The sequence below is a fragment of the Protopterus annectens genome, chromosome 13.part0 (assembly GCF_019279795.1).
Source record: "Protopterus annectens isolate FY-2018-M chromosome 13.part0, PAN1.0, whole genome shotgun sequence".
Taxonomy (NCBI): domain Eukaryota; kingdom Metazoa; phylum Chordata; order Ceratodontiformes; family Protopteridae; genus Protopterus; species Protopterus annectens.
The window spans coordinates 1,197,873,520-1,197,890,646 of NC_056747.1; the positions used below are offsets into that span (position 1 = coordinate 1,197,873,520).

At 40.4% G+C, this 17,127-nt stretch overlaps 1 protein-coding gene across 5 annotated transcripts in view; it reads right to left on the minus strand.

The window, feature by feature from the left end:
* STRADA (STE20 related adaptor alpha) overlaps positions 1–17,127 on the minus strand; it is a 923,993-nt gene that overhangs the window by 773,073 nt on the left and 133,793 nt on the right. For all 5 annotated transcript variants that reach the window (XM_044055203.1, XM_044055206.1, XM_044055205.1 and 2 more), the window contains one exon: positions 14,315–14,372. In XM_044055203.1, coding sequence (XP_043911138.1) covers positions 14,315–14,372 — 58 coding nt within the window. The remainder of the gene's footprint in view (positions 1–14,314; positions 14,373–17,127) is intronic.

Genomic DNA, 17,127 nt, shown 5'->3' on the forward strand with positions numbered 1-17,127 from the left:
CCATTTCAAATACCTGAGACTGATCATATAATACTGAAGGAAAACCATATAGAGATCCACAGTGAAGAGGGAAAAAAACAGTCTACCTTATTTTTCTCTTCTTATATGTTTTCCTAGGGATTCTGGGCAGAAATAAAGCTCTGACCTACCTTAGAAATATAGACAGGGTCTCAGACCAACTGGAGAAGCTATGTAGTTAATTATAAGGAGGGGAGTTTCAGTTGGGACCTGCCAGAATAACAAGAGTTCTGAAGACCTACAGGCAGACAAGTTTCTCTCCAGCACCAGGCCTCATAGGTTCACAGATAGGTACTAGGCTATCGGCCTTGAGGCCTATATAAGCCTAGCCAAAAAGGTTCCCTGGCTTTCGCCACCCAAGAAAATTATTTTCCTGTGCCCCTGTCCAGCAGTGCCGCAGAAGTGATCCCTGGGGTGAATTTTCTATTTCCCAACCAATTGTCAAGGTTTTTCTTAAACAGGGCCAATGAGGAGCTTTGCTTCACATGAATGGGTAGTTTGTTCCAGAGTATAGGAAGTCTCTGGGACAAGACTCTATACCTCCAGCATGTTCTATTTATTGTGGTGACAAGGTTTAGGTCCCTGGAGCGTGTGGTTCGGAGAGACTGGGATTTCTTTAAGTGTAGCATGTCCAAAAGCTCTGGGTTTGACATAGCTTTGTATGTTAGGCAGAGACTGCCTCTGAGTAGGCTATATGCGATGGAGCAGAGCTGGAGTTTGAGAAGGTCTGCTTATGACATCTGTTTCAGGGCGGTAATCCTCTTAGTGAAGTATTTTTGTGGCCTTTCCAATTGTTGTAAGTGTCTTGTGAGATACATGCCAAAAGGGGCATTGTACTCTATAATGGGTCTGATGAGGGATGAGTAGAGAGGAACAATGACCTTCTTTTTTCTAGAGGAGAACTCTTTTGTGATGAGGTGTGCCACGTAGAAGGATTTCCTGACTACTGTGGCGATGTGGTTATCAACAGAGACTACTGTCCACCTGTGTCCCGAGGTCTCATCACACTTTCAGTGTTTAGTGAGCTACCGCCTATATGGTAGTTCATGGGTTCTGAGTTTTTCCCAAAGGGGATGCCGATGCACTTCTTGGCATTGAGCTTGAGGTCATGACTTTGACACCAAGCATCTGTCTCTGTGAGGCCCTTTTGCAGAATGTCTACATCATTAGGTGATTCAATTATGGCTCCTAGTTTGCAGTCATCTGTGAACTTTGTTAGCCAAAGATCTTCTGTGTTGGCTTGCACTTCAAAGAAGTAGATGCCGAACAGGAGAGGACCCAGGACCGAACCCTGTGGTACTCCACTCGTCACTGGTCTAAAGTTGAACTTGGAATCGGCTACTTTTACTGTGTGGGCTCTGTCAGTTAGCCAGTTGGCCACCCATCTTGTGACAATTTATGCCCAGTTTAGTGAGCTTATCTATAATTCCAGAGTGGGGAATGGTATCGAAAGCCTTGACGAGATCAAGATAGGGCGTGTGCACTACCTTGCCCTCGTCTACGGCTCTAGTGACTGCTTCAAAGAAGTCAATCAGGTTTAGTAGACATGATCTACCTTTTACAACCCAAACTGAGTGGGGTCCAGGGTTTGGAGGTTACCTAGGTCTTTGTTTATAAGCTCTAAGATGATACGTTCCATGGCCTTGCAGACCAGGCTCGTCAGGCTAATGGGCGGTAGTTTCTGGGGTCCGTGGTGACACCCCCTGTGTGGAGTGGGATAACCATCGCTGTACGCCATTCAGTAGGCACATAGCCTGAGGTGAGGCTATGATTGAACATGGTACTTAGGTGGGGTGCCAGTTCGTTCTGTAGTTCGTGCAGTAGGCACCCTGGGGTGAAGTCTGGTCCCATGGATGCTGTGTTCTTGGCTTTGGAGAGTGCAGTCTTTACTTGTTTGTCCGTGATTACAGGGGCTTTGCATTCTTCCAGTATTAAGATGAGCCCTTTGGAGGGTGAGAGGCGGGTTAAAGTTAGCAATTAACCCATCTGCCAGGATGATGGCAATATCAGTTGGTTCTGTATATTTAGTGCTATTGTGCTGTAGCTCAGAGCAAATCTGCGTGTTGCCATTGAGATTCTTGACATAACTGTTATTTTCATAACTGGCTTTGGAGGATTTTATGAGGAATCTCAGCTTCTTGCTGAGGCTGACCAGGGAGTTCCTCCAATCTTGGGATTTTACTCTTTTTTGCAACAGCTTCTTCCTTCTGTTGTAGCATGTTTATGGCAGGGAACCACCAGATTGGCTTCCTTTTTTTGGAGGATAGCATCTTGGTTCTGTTGGGGATGGCACGATCCATGCATTCGTGTATGCGCTTATATAGTGCATTTGTGTAAGATTTAGCAGTCATACCTCTATTTTCCGTCTGCATGCGTGTTGTGAAGTTTGCCACTTCTGTCTTAAAAAGCATGAAGATGGCTTTGGAGTAGTTTTTGACAGTGGTTTCCTTAATGGGGGGTGGGATATGGATGTCTAGGGTGATTAGCTTATGGTTGGATCTGACCAGCGAGGAGTTGACCTCTGGCGTGGAACACCGGTTACCCATATTGGTAATGACCAGGTCCAGGATATTGCTGCCCCTGGTGGGGGTGTGGACAAGCTGATCCAAGGTATTGGAATTTATGAATTCCAGAAAACGTTGAGCGAATGAGTTGGTACAGGAGTAGTTTTCCGAGTTGATGGTGGGGTAGTTGAAATCACCCATAATTAAGGTATTGGGTTGTACCTTAACATTTTCCAGTATCTTAAGAAATGAAGAGTGGGAATCCTGGGGCATGGTGGGGGATCTGTAACAAGCTACAACCTGGATTGCAGTCTTGGCCAGTGTTAGTTGCACTTGGATAATTTCGGATGCATTATGCCTCAGCAAAGAGACAAAACTGTGGAGGCCAAAATAAGGCTATGAGAATTACCCTGGGCATATTTTATCCGACTTTCCAGACGAACTTCAGTATAAGGAAAAGTAGGGAAAGGCAAAAAGTAGTCTTGGGGGCTACATCTGGAGAACACCACCCCCTAGGACATTCTTCTGTATGAGGAATAAGGGAAAAGAAGATGGTGAAAGACCTGCAATGGTAGAGTTTTTAGTTGAATCTAGGACAGAAGCTGCTGTTAAAAAATGGATAATTAGTACAGCATATAAAATATTGCATGATCACTATAAGAATCAAAGGAGGATAGAAAAGATCTGAAAGATAGACTGGAAAGCAATTTATAAGAGAACAATGAGAGGACATGTGTGGCTCCCAAGTGTGCAAGAAAGTCCAGAACATTTAGGATATTTTGTTGGAAGTGTTTGCATAAGTATTTAATAAGAGGATAGAAAAGATCAGAAAGAAATTGGAAAAGCAATTTACAGGAGAACAATGGGAGGACATATGTATGGCTCCCAAGTATGCAAGAAAGTCCAGAACGTTTAGGATCTTTGCTAAGTGTTTGCATAGTTATTTTTATACCCCAAGCAGACCTCAAACATTTTTCTCATGTAGATAGCAAATGATGGTGAAGAAGGGGGTAACTGGGAACATAAAAATCAATTACTAGAAAATGGAAAAGTCTGAACCTACAGATAAAAGAACTGGAAGAGGGATCATTAGAATACGGAGGGAGCAAGTTATACAGAATAAATGGCAGTTGTGGGAACACATGCAGAATAATGTTCAGGAGGAGGAGTGAGGTTTAAGAGAAGGGAGGAATTCAGCAATTTATGTAATGTACTGATGACAGTTACAAAGAAAAAATGAGAAGTACAATGTATGTAAATGGAATAAATGTTAATATGGCTTGTTTTCTTTTCTGTTAATGCATGTTTGCCTATGTCTTAAGTGATAACTTAATGAAGGCATTTAATAAAAGAGAGAAGAGGATGCTGCACTTTGTGTTGGTTGGGGATGCAAAAGGGCAAAGAAGGACCTCTCCAAATGAAAGAACAGCCTCCATTCTACTGAAGAACTACCTATGGCAATAACAAAACCTGTCTGCTAAATAATGAGATTCACCAGGAATGTAGTTAGCAATAACAAAGTGTTTCAGTCAGAAAACATTTGTTGACATAGTCCATTTTCAAACCCTCGGTGCTTCTCGACACTGAGTAGGAGCAAGTTGCCCCTTGCATGCTGATATACCAAACTACTGGCATGCTGTTGGTATGGGCTAGCTATTGCACCTTGCAGAAGGGATTCCTGAAAAGCCTGAAGTGTGAGGACTGCCCTCATAACCAGCAAACAGAGGTAAGCTGGCCTCCAACTATGACCATATAACTTGGACACTTTACCTTTAGGACTTCACTATTAACTTATGGCAGACATGTCTATTTTGACAGCCCCCCCAATAGGTAGGATTTTATAAATGTTAGATCATCATTAGATGTGGAGTATGCAACTACCACTTCAGATGTATTCCTCATACCATGGAAATGTTTTACTCAAAGATATACTGGGATCACTGTGCTCTCAGGGTACACATTGAAAAGCAAAGTATGGATCATCAATGACATTAATCTCAAGGCCATTAAACAAATAAGGGCAATGGAATACTAGCAATGCTGGATTTGACAAACTAAGTTTTCCAGTAAAATTATCTTACCCATGGGTAGATAAGCCCTGCATGCAGCTTATGAAATTCAACAAATAAGTCTCAACCTAAGCTCTGCAGTGTTTATTGTGACCTCTCCCAAGGACAAAAACAGGTTGATTAGAGACTTCCAAAATGATACCAATCTATTCAATGAAGTAATGGTCAAGAGTCAGTTACTCATACAAGGAAAACACCTTCAGTCCCTGCAACCTCTGGTTTGCTGCAACTACAGAACGTCAGAAGCACTAAGGACAGACAAACTGGCAAGAGTTATGAATTGGTAATGGATTGGCTCCAATCCAGGAGTACAATTATCTCTTGAACTTCTTGGACTCCTTGGCAATGACTACATGGAGGTAGGAGTCTTGGAGGTTCTTTGGATCAACAGATTCAATGTCTTTTTAAAAGTAGCCAGAGACGCAACATAATTGGGTTTTGAGGTCTCTGCTCAATAGTTCTTATTAGGAGAATGTACGATCTTGTCTGATCTCCTCAGGACAGATATCCCCACATCATGGTTGCTCCAAGCTGTGGTCTTTAGCAGCCTCATAATTTCATCTTTTGGTGGGACTACTCAAGGAAGAGGTTAGGGAGTTGTAAACTTTCTGCAAAATCTTCTGGAAATTGGACATCAGACATCAGGTTTGTGGGCCATTTGCCCACTGCCATAGCAATTCTAAAACTTCTCCAATCTTAGGGTCATTGGGCTGTCTGCTCCTGAAAATGCCCCCTATCTTTCCTACGGCAGCATCATCTGTGGTAACTGTCTCTGGGCAGTGAAGACTTGAGAGGGTCTATCCAGAAACTGGCTGGACTTTGTGAAATCAACAAATGATGTGATCTTTTGCTTTCTGAGGTATTCTAATTGGAACGTCTATGGGATTAAGGAGCAGAATCCACTTAATTCGACTACTGTGGTAATCCTGTGGTTTTTGCCATTTGAAAAAGTGTGGATTGAGGCTCGTAGGGACAGAGGGTGGGTAGAACAATTTGATTCTGCAGAATTGGGAGAGCTACAACCTCAAAGAAACCAGATTCTATCTGGAGGAAGATCAGCTCAACAAGATGGTGTGTTCAAGATGCAATCGATGAATCTGATGGACTGAGCTGGCACCAAATGAGATACTGGGAGCCAGTCATTCACATGAAAGGAAAATCCTTATGCCTTGCAATCTTGTGTGTGCAGTAACCATCAACAAGCAACTGGAAAGCACCCTGGGAGCTAAGAGACCATATAACATCTCAAATTGGAACTAACTGGCTCCTATATGGAAGCAGACTCCTCAACTACTAGGATGTGGAGGCAGGCATCTTGACTATGCGAAAGAGCTCATTTAGGATTAACTGATTTAGACTACTTGAGTCCAGAACAGGCCTAAGGTCCTTTATTTTCTTGGGTACCAAAAAGAAACTTTTTCTTCTTGCTAATAAGGCTCAGTGTCTCCTGATCTGCCACAGTGTGAAATCTTGAAGGAAAAGGGACAGCAGTATAGAATGGAAAAAGCAAAAAAGTGTAACCTCTGGATACTATGGTCCTTGCTCAGTTATCCAGTGTGATGGTCATTCTCACAGATTAGTGGAGGCGAAAGGAAACCCCTACCTTCAGAATGGGAAATTCATACAAGGTCTCAAAGAACTGACTGTGGGATTTCAGATGGAAGTGACAGAGGCAGCCCCAAAAGTTTTTCACAGACTGAAAACTTTTGCGTTTATGGCCATTCTGGAAGCTGCCAAGTTGACCTTTGTGACTCCTTCCAGAACCTCTGTTATTGAACTACTGCTGACCATGCTACAACCATAAATAAAGCAGTCACTGCTGCACCTATAACGTGTTGGAAGCCATGAACTTCACTAAAAGAAAGTTGAGGGTCTGCCCTTCTGCTCTTTGTTTTCCAGGAGATCTTTTACAGCTGGTTCATACAGCAAGGTTTCATTGAATGGGGTATTCATAAAGTTGGTATTCATATCCTTGGCAAAGTGTGAGAGCTGAAACCAGGTATGGTGCCTTAGGATAAGGCCAGTGTCGGTTACAATCTGTGGTACTGTGAATCAAGTAAATGGTTAGGTTAATTGATATCAGGGATGACATCTTGACTACAGTTTGTTCTTAACATCTCCACATGACAATCCATCTAAAGTGCAGGCGACTTCCTTGACTGGATTCCCTTGGAATTTGTGCTTAATGGACACACAACTTATGGCCATCAAGGTGAAAGAGGTGGCCATGTAAACTTGCTTCTCTAGTCTGTCCAACGTGTGTGATTTTACTGACTGGATGGATAGCAAGTCTGAGGAGTGGCAACATTTTTAAGGCACTGCAGCAACAATGGAATCTACCTTCCTTATCTGTGGTAAATATGTTAAAGTCCTTTGAAGAGTCCAAAATTTGCAGGATAAGGACCACTTCATCCAGGTTCTTCCAAACCAGCAAAATCAACCTGCCGGCTGGAGGGAGGAGTGCAACCCAAAAGGAAGACCTAGGATACTCAAATGCTTCCTGTAAGATGCGTTCTGCCAAGGAAGGGGTATATAGCGTATCCATACCACCTAATCAGCTTCAGTATTTCCCCAAATTTAGAGTTATTCAACAATGACTGGGAAAGGCTTCCTTGTCTTTATCCAGGTCCAAGATGACAGACTCCAGCAGAGAGTCAAGGTACTTCCATGTTTACAATGCTTTCTTCCCAACCTTGTGTTGGTGGGGATGCTGAAGAGGAGAAGGAAGAAAGGAAAAAACTTTCTAGAAGAAGCTTTTCCTTCCTGCCAAATCCCCCCCAAACCCTCTATGCTCTAGAGAACAGGGAGGATGGCCAATAATGCAGTCACTTGTGGTTTCAAAGTAGTGGGTAGATGGAAGCCAAAGTTATGGACAGCACATGCATGGAGGCTTGTGTCACTGGACCCTGGACTGAGATCAGGGCAGTTAGTCAAACTGTCAGGATAGACCCTGATGAGTTGAAGGCCGGACTGGTCTCAACCCTGGAGAGTGGCACATCAGACGACATTCAAATCAGAGTCTGGGGCATTGACACTGATGACTAGAAAGCAATCATAGTGAATAAAATCTCTAGGTTCAAGAAATATTAGGACTAAATTCCTCCCCAAGGCTCTGACCCTCAGCTTTGACACTGAAAATTCCACCAGTGCCTAAGGTGATGAGGTCAGGAACACCAGTGTCAAAAGTGGAACAGCTGACTTTGGTATTCATAGCCCTGAAGCAAAAGCCACAGTTGAACTCCAAGACTCAGTCAACATCCATGCAAAGGCACCTGGATACGAACTAGATTCAGTGAGGAAAATATGAGGCAAGTAGAAGAAAAGTTATGCAGGGAGGGTACTTGACTCATTGAGATGTTAGTGGTAGGGGGAGTTGGGACCACATGTACTGTAGCATTAGAAAGGCCTGCAGCTTCTTACTACAGTCAAGGTTCACAGAAAAAGGCTTCCTGGACTTGATTAACCTAACAGAACAAGTCACAGTATAAATTTTGGCTCGGAAGCCACCAAGTAGAGGCTGTCTGGTTAGGGTGCAGAGTAAAGGACTCCAACACCATTATACCAGCAGAGAGAAAAAAAGAGACCACATATTTTATATAATGTACGAATGTGTATAGTATATATATATATATATATATATATATATATAGTTTATTTATATATATATATATATATATATATATATATATATATATATATATATATATATATATATATACATATATATACATATATATATATATATATATATATATATATATATATACACACACACACACACACACACACACACACACACACACACACACACACACACACTTTTATATATGTGTATGTGTATATGTACATTTTATTTTTTGCCACAACAGACAAGGAAGAGTTTTGCTTAGTGGAATATCGTTCTGAGAAGCAAATATAAAGAAGAGAATTACTGGAAGCAATAGAAGCATTTCCTGTAAGGGAACAGCTTTAAGCTTCTATAGCTCCAAACCCTTCTTTCTATCCTTCATAGTAGATGGTTTAAAAATTTGCTCACAATTTTGCTAAGAAATGTGGAAAAACAACATTTTGTTAATTTCTGTTCTCTTTTAAACCTCATTCCTCCCCTGCATGCATTGTTCCCACAACTTCCATCCCTTCCCACCCACTTCAAAAGATCCCAATTCCAGCCATTCCATCTCTGTCACTATATTCACCATCTCTAATGCAGTTGGTCTAGATCTTGATTTCCACCGCCTACTAATTGCTCCCTTGGCAGCCACCATAATTAGACACAGCAAGGACCCACTATGTCCAGGCAACTCTGACTCTGCACCACAGTGCAGAAAAAGCATCTTCCTCATCACACCAATCCACCCATCCAGCATCTCAGACAGTGCAGGAAATCCCCAAAGTCTGCCAACCCACAGCAGTCCCAGAAAATATGTCTGAAGTACCTCACTTCTCCCTGTCATACCACCAACATTTGCTGTCCACCAGTGGAAAAACCCTCTGAAGTCTACCTCTGGTACAAAAATATCTATGTAATCACCTCCAAGCAAAAATTCCAAATTCTCTGGATTCAACTGCATACCTGGGAGACGTACCTCCCCACTGTTTTCCTGTGAACGGCAATCCAATCTCTCCTCCCAATCCCGTCCAACCCCCTCCAACTAACTCCCACAGTTATCATGCAATATTTTATACGCTCCACCAATCATTCCCATTCCAACACCAGCCTTTGTTCTAGACTCCAACTAAAACTTCCACCAGTCCTGGTCCCTCATCCAGGACCCCCTCACCTCTCTCTTCTGCTAAACTCCGATACCAATCCCCAACAGGGAGGGCAATCTCCAACCTGCAGTCCAAACAAACTCCTGGCCTCTTCCCATTCCCCCACCCCAACCCCTCTAGACACCTGTTCCCAATACCTTGGCTCCCCCACCAGTCCTCTCCAACAAATTCCAGTTACCCCTTGCCCACTGTCTATAGCCCCAATTGCAGCCATCCCCATTGGCAGAATCCCCCCTCCACTCCCACATCGGCTCAGTTCCCAGAACACTCCCTACTACCCCATGAACACATCTGTATAACCATTGCCACCCTCCTCAAAGGCCTGCATCCAAAATCCCAGTCCCTCCCTGCCTCTCGCTTCCCCCCTCCACTCCGAACTATAGTCCTCCACTTGCACTATGCACAAGAAACCCAAACTGTGCAGTTCCAAACCCCCCCCCCCCAAATCAGGCAATCCCAATCTGCCCCGCTCTACCAGAAGAATCAGACCATTCCACCAAACTCCTGGTGCCCCCCACAGACAAAGTCCCCCAACTCCTCACCAATTGCCATCCACAACTCAATTTCTCCGGCTGACAAAAACATGCCTGACCTGTAGACGTGACAAAAGGGACTAAAAACATTTTGACTGCCTGCATCCTACCATCCATATCCACACAACAAAGCATCCACTTTCTCAGCCCCTGCATCATCCCTAGTTTAGTCTCCTCCCATACATCCTCAGCCTCCACACCAGAACCATTCACAATCCACACTCCCAGCTACTCCATTCCACCATGTCCACACAAATACAGATACCACTGAACCAATTCATGTGTGGGTACACAATCCACTGCCATTGCCCCTGCCTTAGCCTCACCAATTCTGCATCCTGAAAAATTTTGAAACGGTCTCAAAATGTTTCACAACACTGTAATGTCTCTTTCTTGTTTTATCAGGTATAAAATAATATCAACTGCAAACACAGACAGCTTTTCTTGACTACCATACCAATTATATCCTTGAATTTCTGAGTCCCTTATTTTCTTTGCCAGTGTTTCTAAATATAATGCAAAAAGCAAATGGGAAAGATGACACCCCTGCCTGGTTCCTCTGCTCAAGCAAAAATTATCAGAGAGGAACCCACCCACTTTAATTTTCACCTCTGATCCCTCATATAGCCTTCTAATCAACCTTATTTTTTTCAGGAAATGCAAATGCTTCCATTGCCCTGCTCATAAAGTCCCAAGCTTTCTCTGTCAAATGCTTTTTCTGCATCAAGACCCATCAACAATGGTACTTTTTTGCATTCTGCTTTACTCTGGACCATCCATGTTCTGTTAATGTTGTCAAATGTTTGCATCCCCTCCACAAAACCACACTGATCCATATCTATCAACTGTGGCATTACTTTTGTCATTCTTTCAGCAATTAGGAGACATGAACATTTTATAACCATGGTTTGGTATTGAAATGGGCCTGCATGAAGCTGAATCTAATGGATCTTTACCCTCTTTAGGTATTACAGCTACCACCGCTTTCTTCCAGGATGTTGGTTCTTCTCCTCCTCTTAAAATACTGTTAAACAAAACCTTCCAGATTTTTATCACTTCTTCACCTCCTAGCTTCCAAGCTTCCACAGAATACCATTTATTTTCCTGGGGACTTTACTGTATATTAGTTGTACATCACAATTTTTGTCTCAACTCCTCCTATCCTAACCATTAGTAATTGAGCCTCATCTACCACTAAACTTGGCATATTTAATTCTTCCATAAACATTTCCATTTGTATCTTTTCTCGACTTACATATTTCTCTGCTTTATAAAGAGTTTCATAGAATTTCCAAAATATTTCAAATACTTCTACAGGATCTCTGGATACCTTCCTTATTATAGGCTCCCTAAGTTTGGTGACAGGTGACTTCTGTTGCCCAAGTTGTTGTGCTAAAAGTTTGTGCTCTACTGTTATCAAAAAAAAAAAAACAGTTGCTCAACAGCAATCTTCTTTCTAAACTCGTGCATATTATCGAGGTAACCCCTTATACTCAGCAAAGCACTCTGCAGCTGATCCTCTTCTTCTGTGAGACTCCCCCTATTCTGCAATACTTTAATATTTGCCAGTCCCTCCAAATAATTCTTGTTACTTCTTAACCATAGCTCCCTTTCTTTTATTTCCACTCCATTTTTAAACTCTACGTTAGTTTTATCCCACTCTTTAGCTATTATTTTCCAAAGAAATTTCTATCCTCTCTAATAGCTCCTGAATAATCTCGACTAACTACTCCTTAAATTCCTCTCTTTTCAACTGATAGGTGGGAAAGAGTCAGTGCCTCATTTTTATTTCGTTACCCTGTGTTTTTATTTTAGTTATTATTGGCACATGATTTGAAATATTTATTGTGTGTGTATCAAGACCTTCAATTAAAAGTACATGTTCCCGTGAAATGTAAATTCTGTCTAGCCTAGCCCAGTTTTTATATCTTGGGGAACAATATGTAAATTCACTCTGAACTCCTATTACTGAATTTACATCTTCCATGCCAAATATTTTCATAAATGTCTTCAAAAATCTACCCTCTTTTGTTATACTTTCCCTTCTGGGCCCCCCAGATACATATTCACTATTGTAATCACATTCCAGTCCCCATCTAGAAGTAATATTCTTTGCTGAAAACCAATTTCTCCCCAAATGTTCTTAAGTTCTATTATAGCAATTTTAAGTGGAATACAAATACATGCCAGTGTAATCCTCCTCCCTTGCCAGTAGCTCCTTAGCACAATAAATCCACCATTATTATCTTTTTTATCCTCTTTTATCACTATTGGAGCTCCTCTTGCAATTAATATAAGCATTCCTCTTTTCCTTTGTCCCAGGTATTCCGCTGAATAACCATCCTGAAAACCTTTCTTTATCAAATTCACATGTTCACTTCTTTGTTCTGAAGCAAAAATGTAAACAAAGAGTAAACTTCAATCACATAAAAAGCATAACACTTCAGCCTGATTATTTTATTACCTTGTTTAATTTTAAAGTTTTTCACTTGTGTTTGCCAAAAGGAGAACAAACTTCCTCTGTCATTAGTTTATAAAGACACAAAAGTTGATTAAGTATTAAAAAGACTACATGCAAAATATTTATGCTAAGTAGCCTACTGTTCACCACAGCTAATATGACTGAGCACAGTGAGCACTGATGCTATACATGATTTTTCAAAACTGGTAATGTTAAACAGAAATGACAGCACTTATGATGTAATAAGGGCACAGGGTGAATATATTTTTGACATCAAAAACTGAAGATGACACTTTATATTACCTTTCACATCAATTATCTGTGAAGTACACCCGCGCGAGTGATACAGATGATGCACATAGACATATACACTAACATATGCATATGGAACCACCAAAGAGTACTGTGACCTACAATATGTAACAAAAGGTGACAGGGAAACAGCATAAAATTAAACACCTGCCTATTCTCTTAATCTTCATATAGAGTTGTATCTCAGCTGGTATCCATAGGGAGAAAGATATGGCTCAGCAAGGTCAAACAGCAAGACGAGATCAGTATCACAGATCTGTTTCATTGAAAAGAAAATATTTAAACAGCATAATTCCAGGCAGCTCTCCTGCTCTCCATACAAAAGGCAAAATGGAAACATGGCAACAGCTTACTACAATGTTAAAGGAAACCTCCACCTTCTAGTACAGTTTAACTCAATTCTTAGATTGCTTTTCTTCTTACAATACGTTTCCAGTACTGTGTAGGTACCTGCTTGTACTTTATAAAACTTTTATTTCCTCACTTTGGTATCAAAAGGAAGGTAATGGCCACCCATTAAGCTTAACTTCTCACATAAGTTGTAGAGGAATTTGTCGTCACCTGTATGACGTACCACATACAAATTCGAAGTCAGAAGCTATGGCTGTTGTAAACAAGACAGGGAGGTGTGAAACTGTTTCCCATTGTCTTTATTGCAGACAGGAAGAAATCTTATACCGATTCACAGCTGCTTCCAATGTAGTCATGTCTTTCACAGCAAAACAGAGAAATTAGATCAGTCAATGGTTCAAAGGCAGTTGTCACTTCTTTTTGCAAGTTTACATAAACAGCATTGCAGTATTGAAATGTTAAGCTTTAAACTTTAAATGTTTGTTACTTATACTATTTTACATTTTAAGACGACTTGAAAGTAGTAAAAAAGATGTTTGTGACATTTACAGGAAAGTCAGAAAATATTTTTTTTTCTTGTAATTCTTGTAAAGTATCGGCACATTTACTAAAGTGTAGGGGAAGGGGCTGTCAATTCATCTTAGACTACAAAAAGATACTTTAAACAAAGGCCTGTAATTTAACAACTGTTTCGACTGGAGCTGTATAATTTCTTAGCATACTATAAAACAAGCCCTGAGACACACACAGATAAGTCATTCAAGAAATAAAAGAAGCAGTGCTGTTACAGTTTATAAGATGGCAGTGACTGACACTAATTCCATTACATATGTTAATGGAATGGGACTGCACTGCTACTTCCTTATGTTTAGCATGACTCATATAAAGCAGACTTGAAATGGATTATGGGAAAGAGAAAGGTTTGAAGAGAAATAAGATCATGATGATATGTCAAGCCCCACTGAAATCCATTTTTTCAGAAAACATATTAAAATTCTGCAAGAAGCAGTCAGTGATTTTGAGATGTTAAAATAGCTCAGAAAATAAAGAGTGAAACAATAGATTTTTTAGTTCTAAGGTAGAGTTTTCCTTTAAGAATCAAGATACCTTGACATTAATACTGTTACACAGTTTTGACTATGGTGGTTTTAGTAATGACAACTCTGTAAACTGATTTAAAGGGATAAAATAGTATGGTGATGTGACAATGGTTATTCTACCTAAATGCGGATAGCCTATTTACTTTTCAGAATTGTACAGTTCAGTATAATGCACAAGGAATAATTTACTAACCTCCAAAAAGTTCCAAGTCTCGCAGACTCTCAACGCTGAGTTTTTCAGAGACCCACCGCTAGAAGGCAAAATACATACTGCATTAAACATTGCAAAGCACACAATGAAACAATTCCACTCCACCATTTTACTCATCTGTCTAAAAAAAACATTAAAATACAGTTCATTTGAGCTGAGCATTGACTCTTTTACACCCTAGGGGTGACGGATGGGGACATGGACAAAATGGGATAGATAATGACAGTAATGGACATCACAGAACTGTGAGACAGAAAATTATGAAATTATACATACATATTCAGACTATAGCAATGACCCAAAAGAGAAAGCTATCAAATGAGTACACAACAAAACAGACCACAGCAATGTGAAAAACTAAGCATTTACAGCAGTACTGCATTAGCTGAATAATTATTACCACTGTTCAATGTAGGCTCAGCATTTTGGCATTAATGCAGAAAATGTAAGTAAATATAAATTCTGTTCAAAAATTTTAGCAATCTGTTTAAATTATGTAGAAAGGTTGCAAACATCAGAAAGAAGCTTATACAGCTAAATAAGCTACAATTCAAAGAATAACTGAGGCATCAGAATATAAGAAAATAAGCTAAAAATATCTAATTCAAACAATGACAAGGTTACAAAAGCAGGCAAAGAAACTCTAGGTGTAATGGGGTAGTTTTGTGATCTCATCCGCATATACTGGCATTCAGAAAGAACAGCATTTATTTATACTTAACCAATGTATATAAAAAAATGGAGTTATGTCAATTTCATCTTTCTGTTATGGCTTTAATACTCAGCCTGAAAACCAGTTTACTTTAATTATTATTTATTTATTTACATTTGTTTATCGGGATATTCCACTGGACACAGGTCCTTTTTCAGTGGAGGCCTGGGGAGAAAAGCTCCACAGAACAATAAATGAGCAGCAGAGTACATGAACAATTGAATGTGCATACAATAGCAATTAATACATACTGCAGCAAACATTAGCTATACATACAATATGAAACCTAGTAATGAACAGATATACCAATATCTAGCTAAAGGCTAGGAATAAAGGTAGGATATATATATATATATATATATATATATAGATATAGATATAGATATACACACACACACACACACACACACACACACACACACACACACACACACACACAGATAGTACGAAGCTCAAACAGATACTGCTGTAAACTTGTATACCTAAATCTTATATACAAATATTGCACTAAACTCAAGCAAATACAAAGCAGAAGCTCCACACGAAGGTGGAACAAGCTAGAAGGGCTAATGGGATGGAAGGGGAAGATAGAGGAGTAAGACAGGAGACTGAGTGAGTAGTATATGTGGTAGTGAGAGGAAGCTAGGTGTAAGTCAGTTGGATATGAATTTGGAGTTGAGATGATGTGAGGTAGTTAAGCATGTTATAACAGGCCTGAGAGATTAAGTGAGGAGGGAAGGGGAGGGTAAAGGGTGAGCCATAGCCTGCAGAGGAAGGAATGCAATGATCAGATGGTGTGAGGCATGGTGGCTAGGGCAGGGGAGAGGAAGGGGAGGTAAAAGGAGAGTTACTAGTCGGGATTGGTGCATGGGGATAACCAGAGACTTAAGTGAGTTTTTAGTGCAGTCTTGAAGTGATTGCAAGGTGGTAGTGTGGTTATGGGGGGGGGGGGGGGGGGGTTGTTCCATAATCTGGATATGATGCAAGAAAATAGTGCTTCTCCTGCTGAGTTCTTGGGGTTTGGTCACTACAAGTAGATTTTTGCTGCTGGAGCGTAGAGGTCTAGTGGAACAGTACGGCTGGAGAAGGTTTTGAAGGGATGGGACTTTAAGAGGATGATTTACTAACTTGTGGGCAAGGGAGAGTTGATTCAGGTGAAGAAGTTGAGGGAATACAAGCCAGTCAAGTTCTCCAAGTGAGATACAGTGGTGGCTGCAATAAAATGCACCAGTGGCAAACTTAGCAATTTTATTGTAGCACGCCTTAAACTTGTTTAGGTCTGTTTGTCTAAGGTAGGTAAGTATAGGAGAGACGTACAGTACAGTGGACATTATGTGGGAAATGGCAGCAGAAATTCTGGCCATCTTGGTGAGGAATTGTTTGTTACTTGTACAGTCAAAAGGAAGTAAACATTCTATGAAATGAAGACAGCACCTAATGTAACTCCAGATCCTTACACAGCAATAAATCATTGGGATATTCTCAATGAACACTTGCCCTCTAGCTGAGAGAAGGAACTCTTCAATCAGTTTTTCACAGTGCTGCATCAGAGTCCATCAGCGAATGCCATATTTATTTATTTATTTTTGTATAGGTTTGACAGGGATAGCCACCCTTGTGGGGCATTTAAGCCTAGCCAATTTCTCTTTTTATGCTCAAATTAGCCAATCTTAGAGATTGGCTTTAACCATCCCATGGTCAATGATTATATAGTTATGGGAAAAAAAAAAAAAAAAAAAACAAGACTGACAAACTCGATAAAACAAAAAAAGCCAAGTGACAGTCCAAAACCTTCTTCTGCAATAACTTAAATGAGGTGAAGCGCTTTTCATCTGCACAATACCAGACTTCATCAGGCCAAATAATATATTAAAAACCAATGACTTAAATAGTATTACAGCAAAACTCCCACCACCCAGACTTAAAAACAAAAGAAAGTGATGTCATAATAAATTTAAGAACTGCAATAAGTTACTGCTCTAGAAAAACTTTTCATTAAACAAACCGAATACTTAAGTACAAAAAATGTATGTTAACATACATATATATGCACATAAATGTCATAAAAATTATTCATATAAAC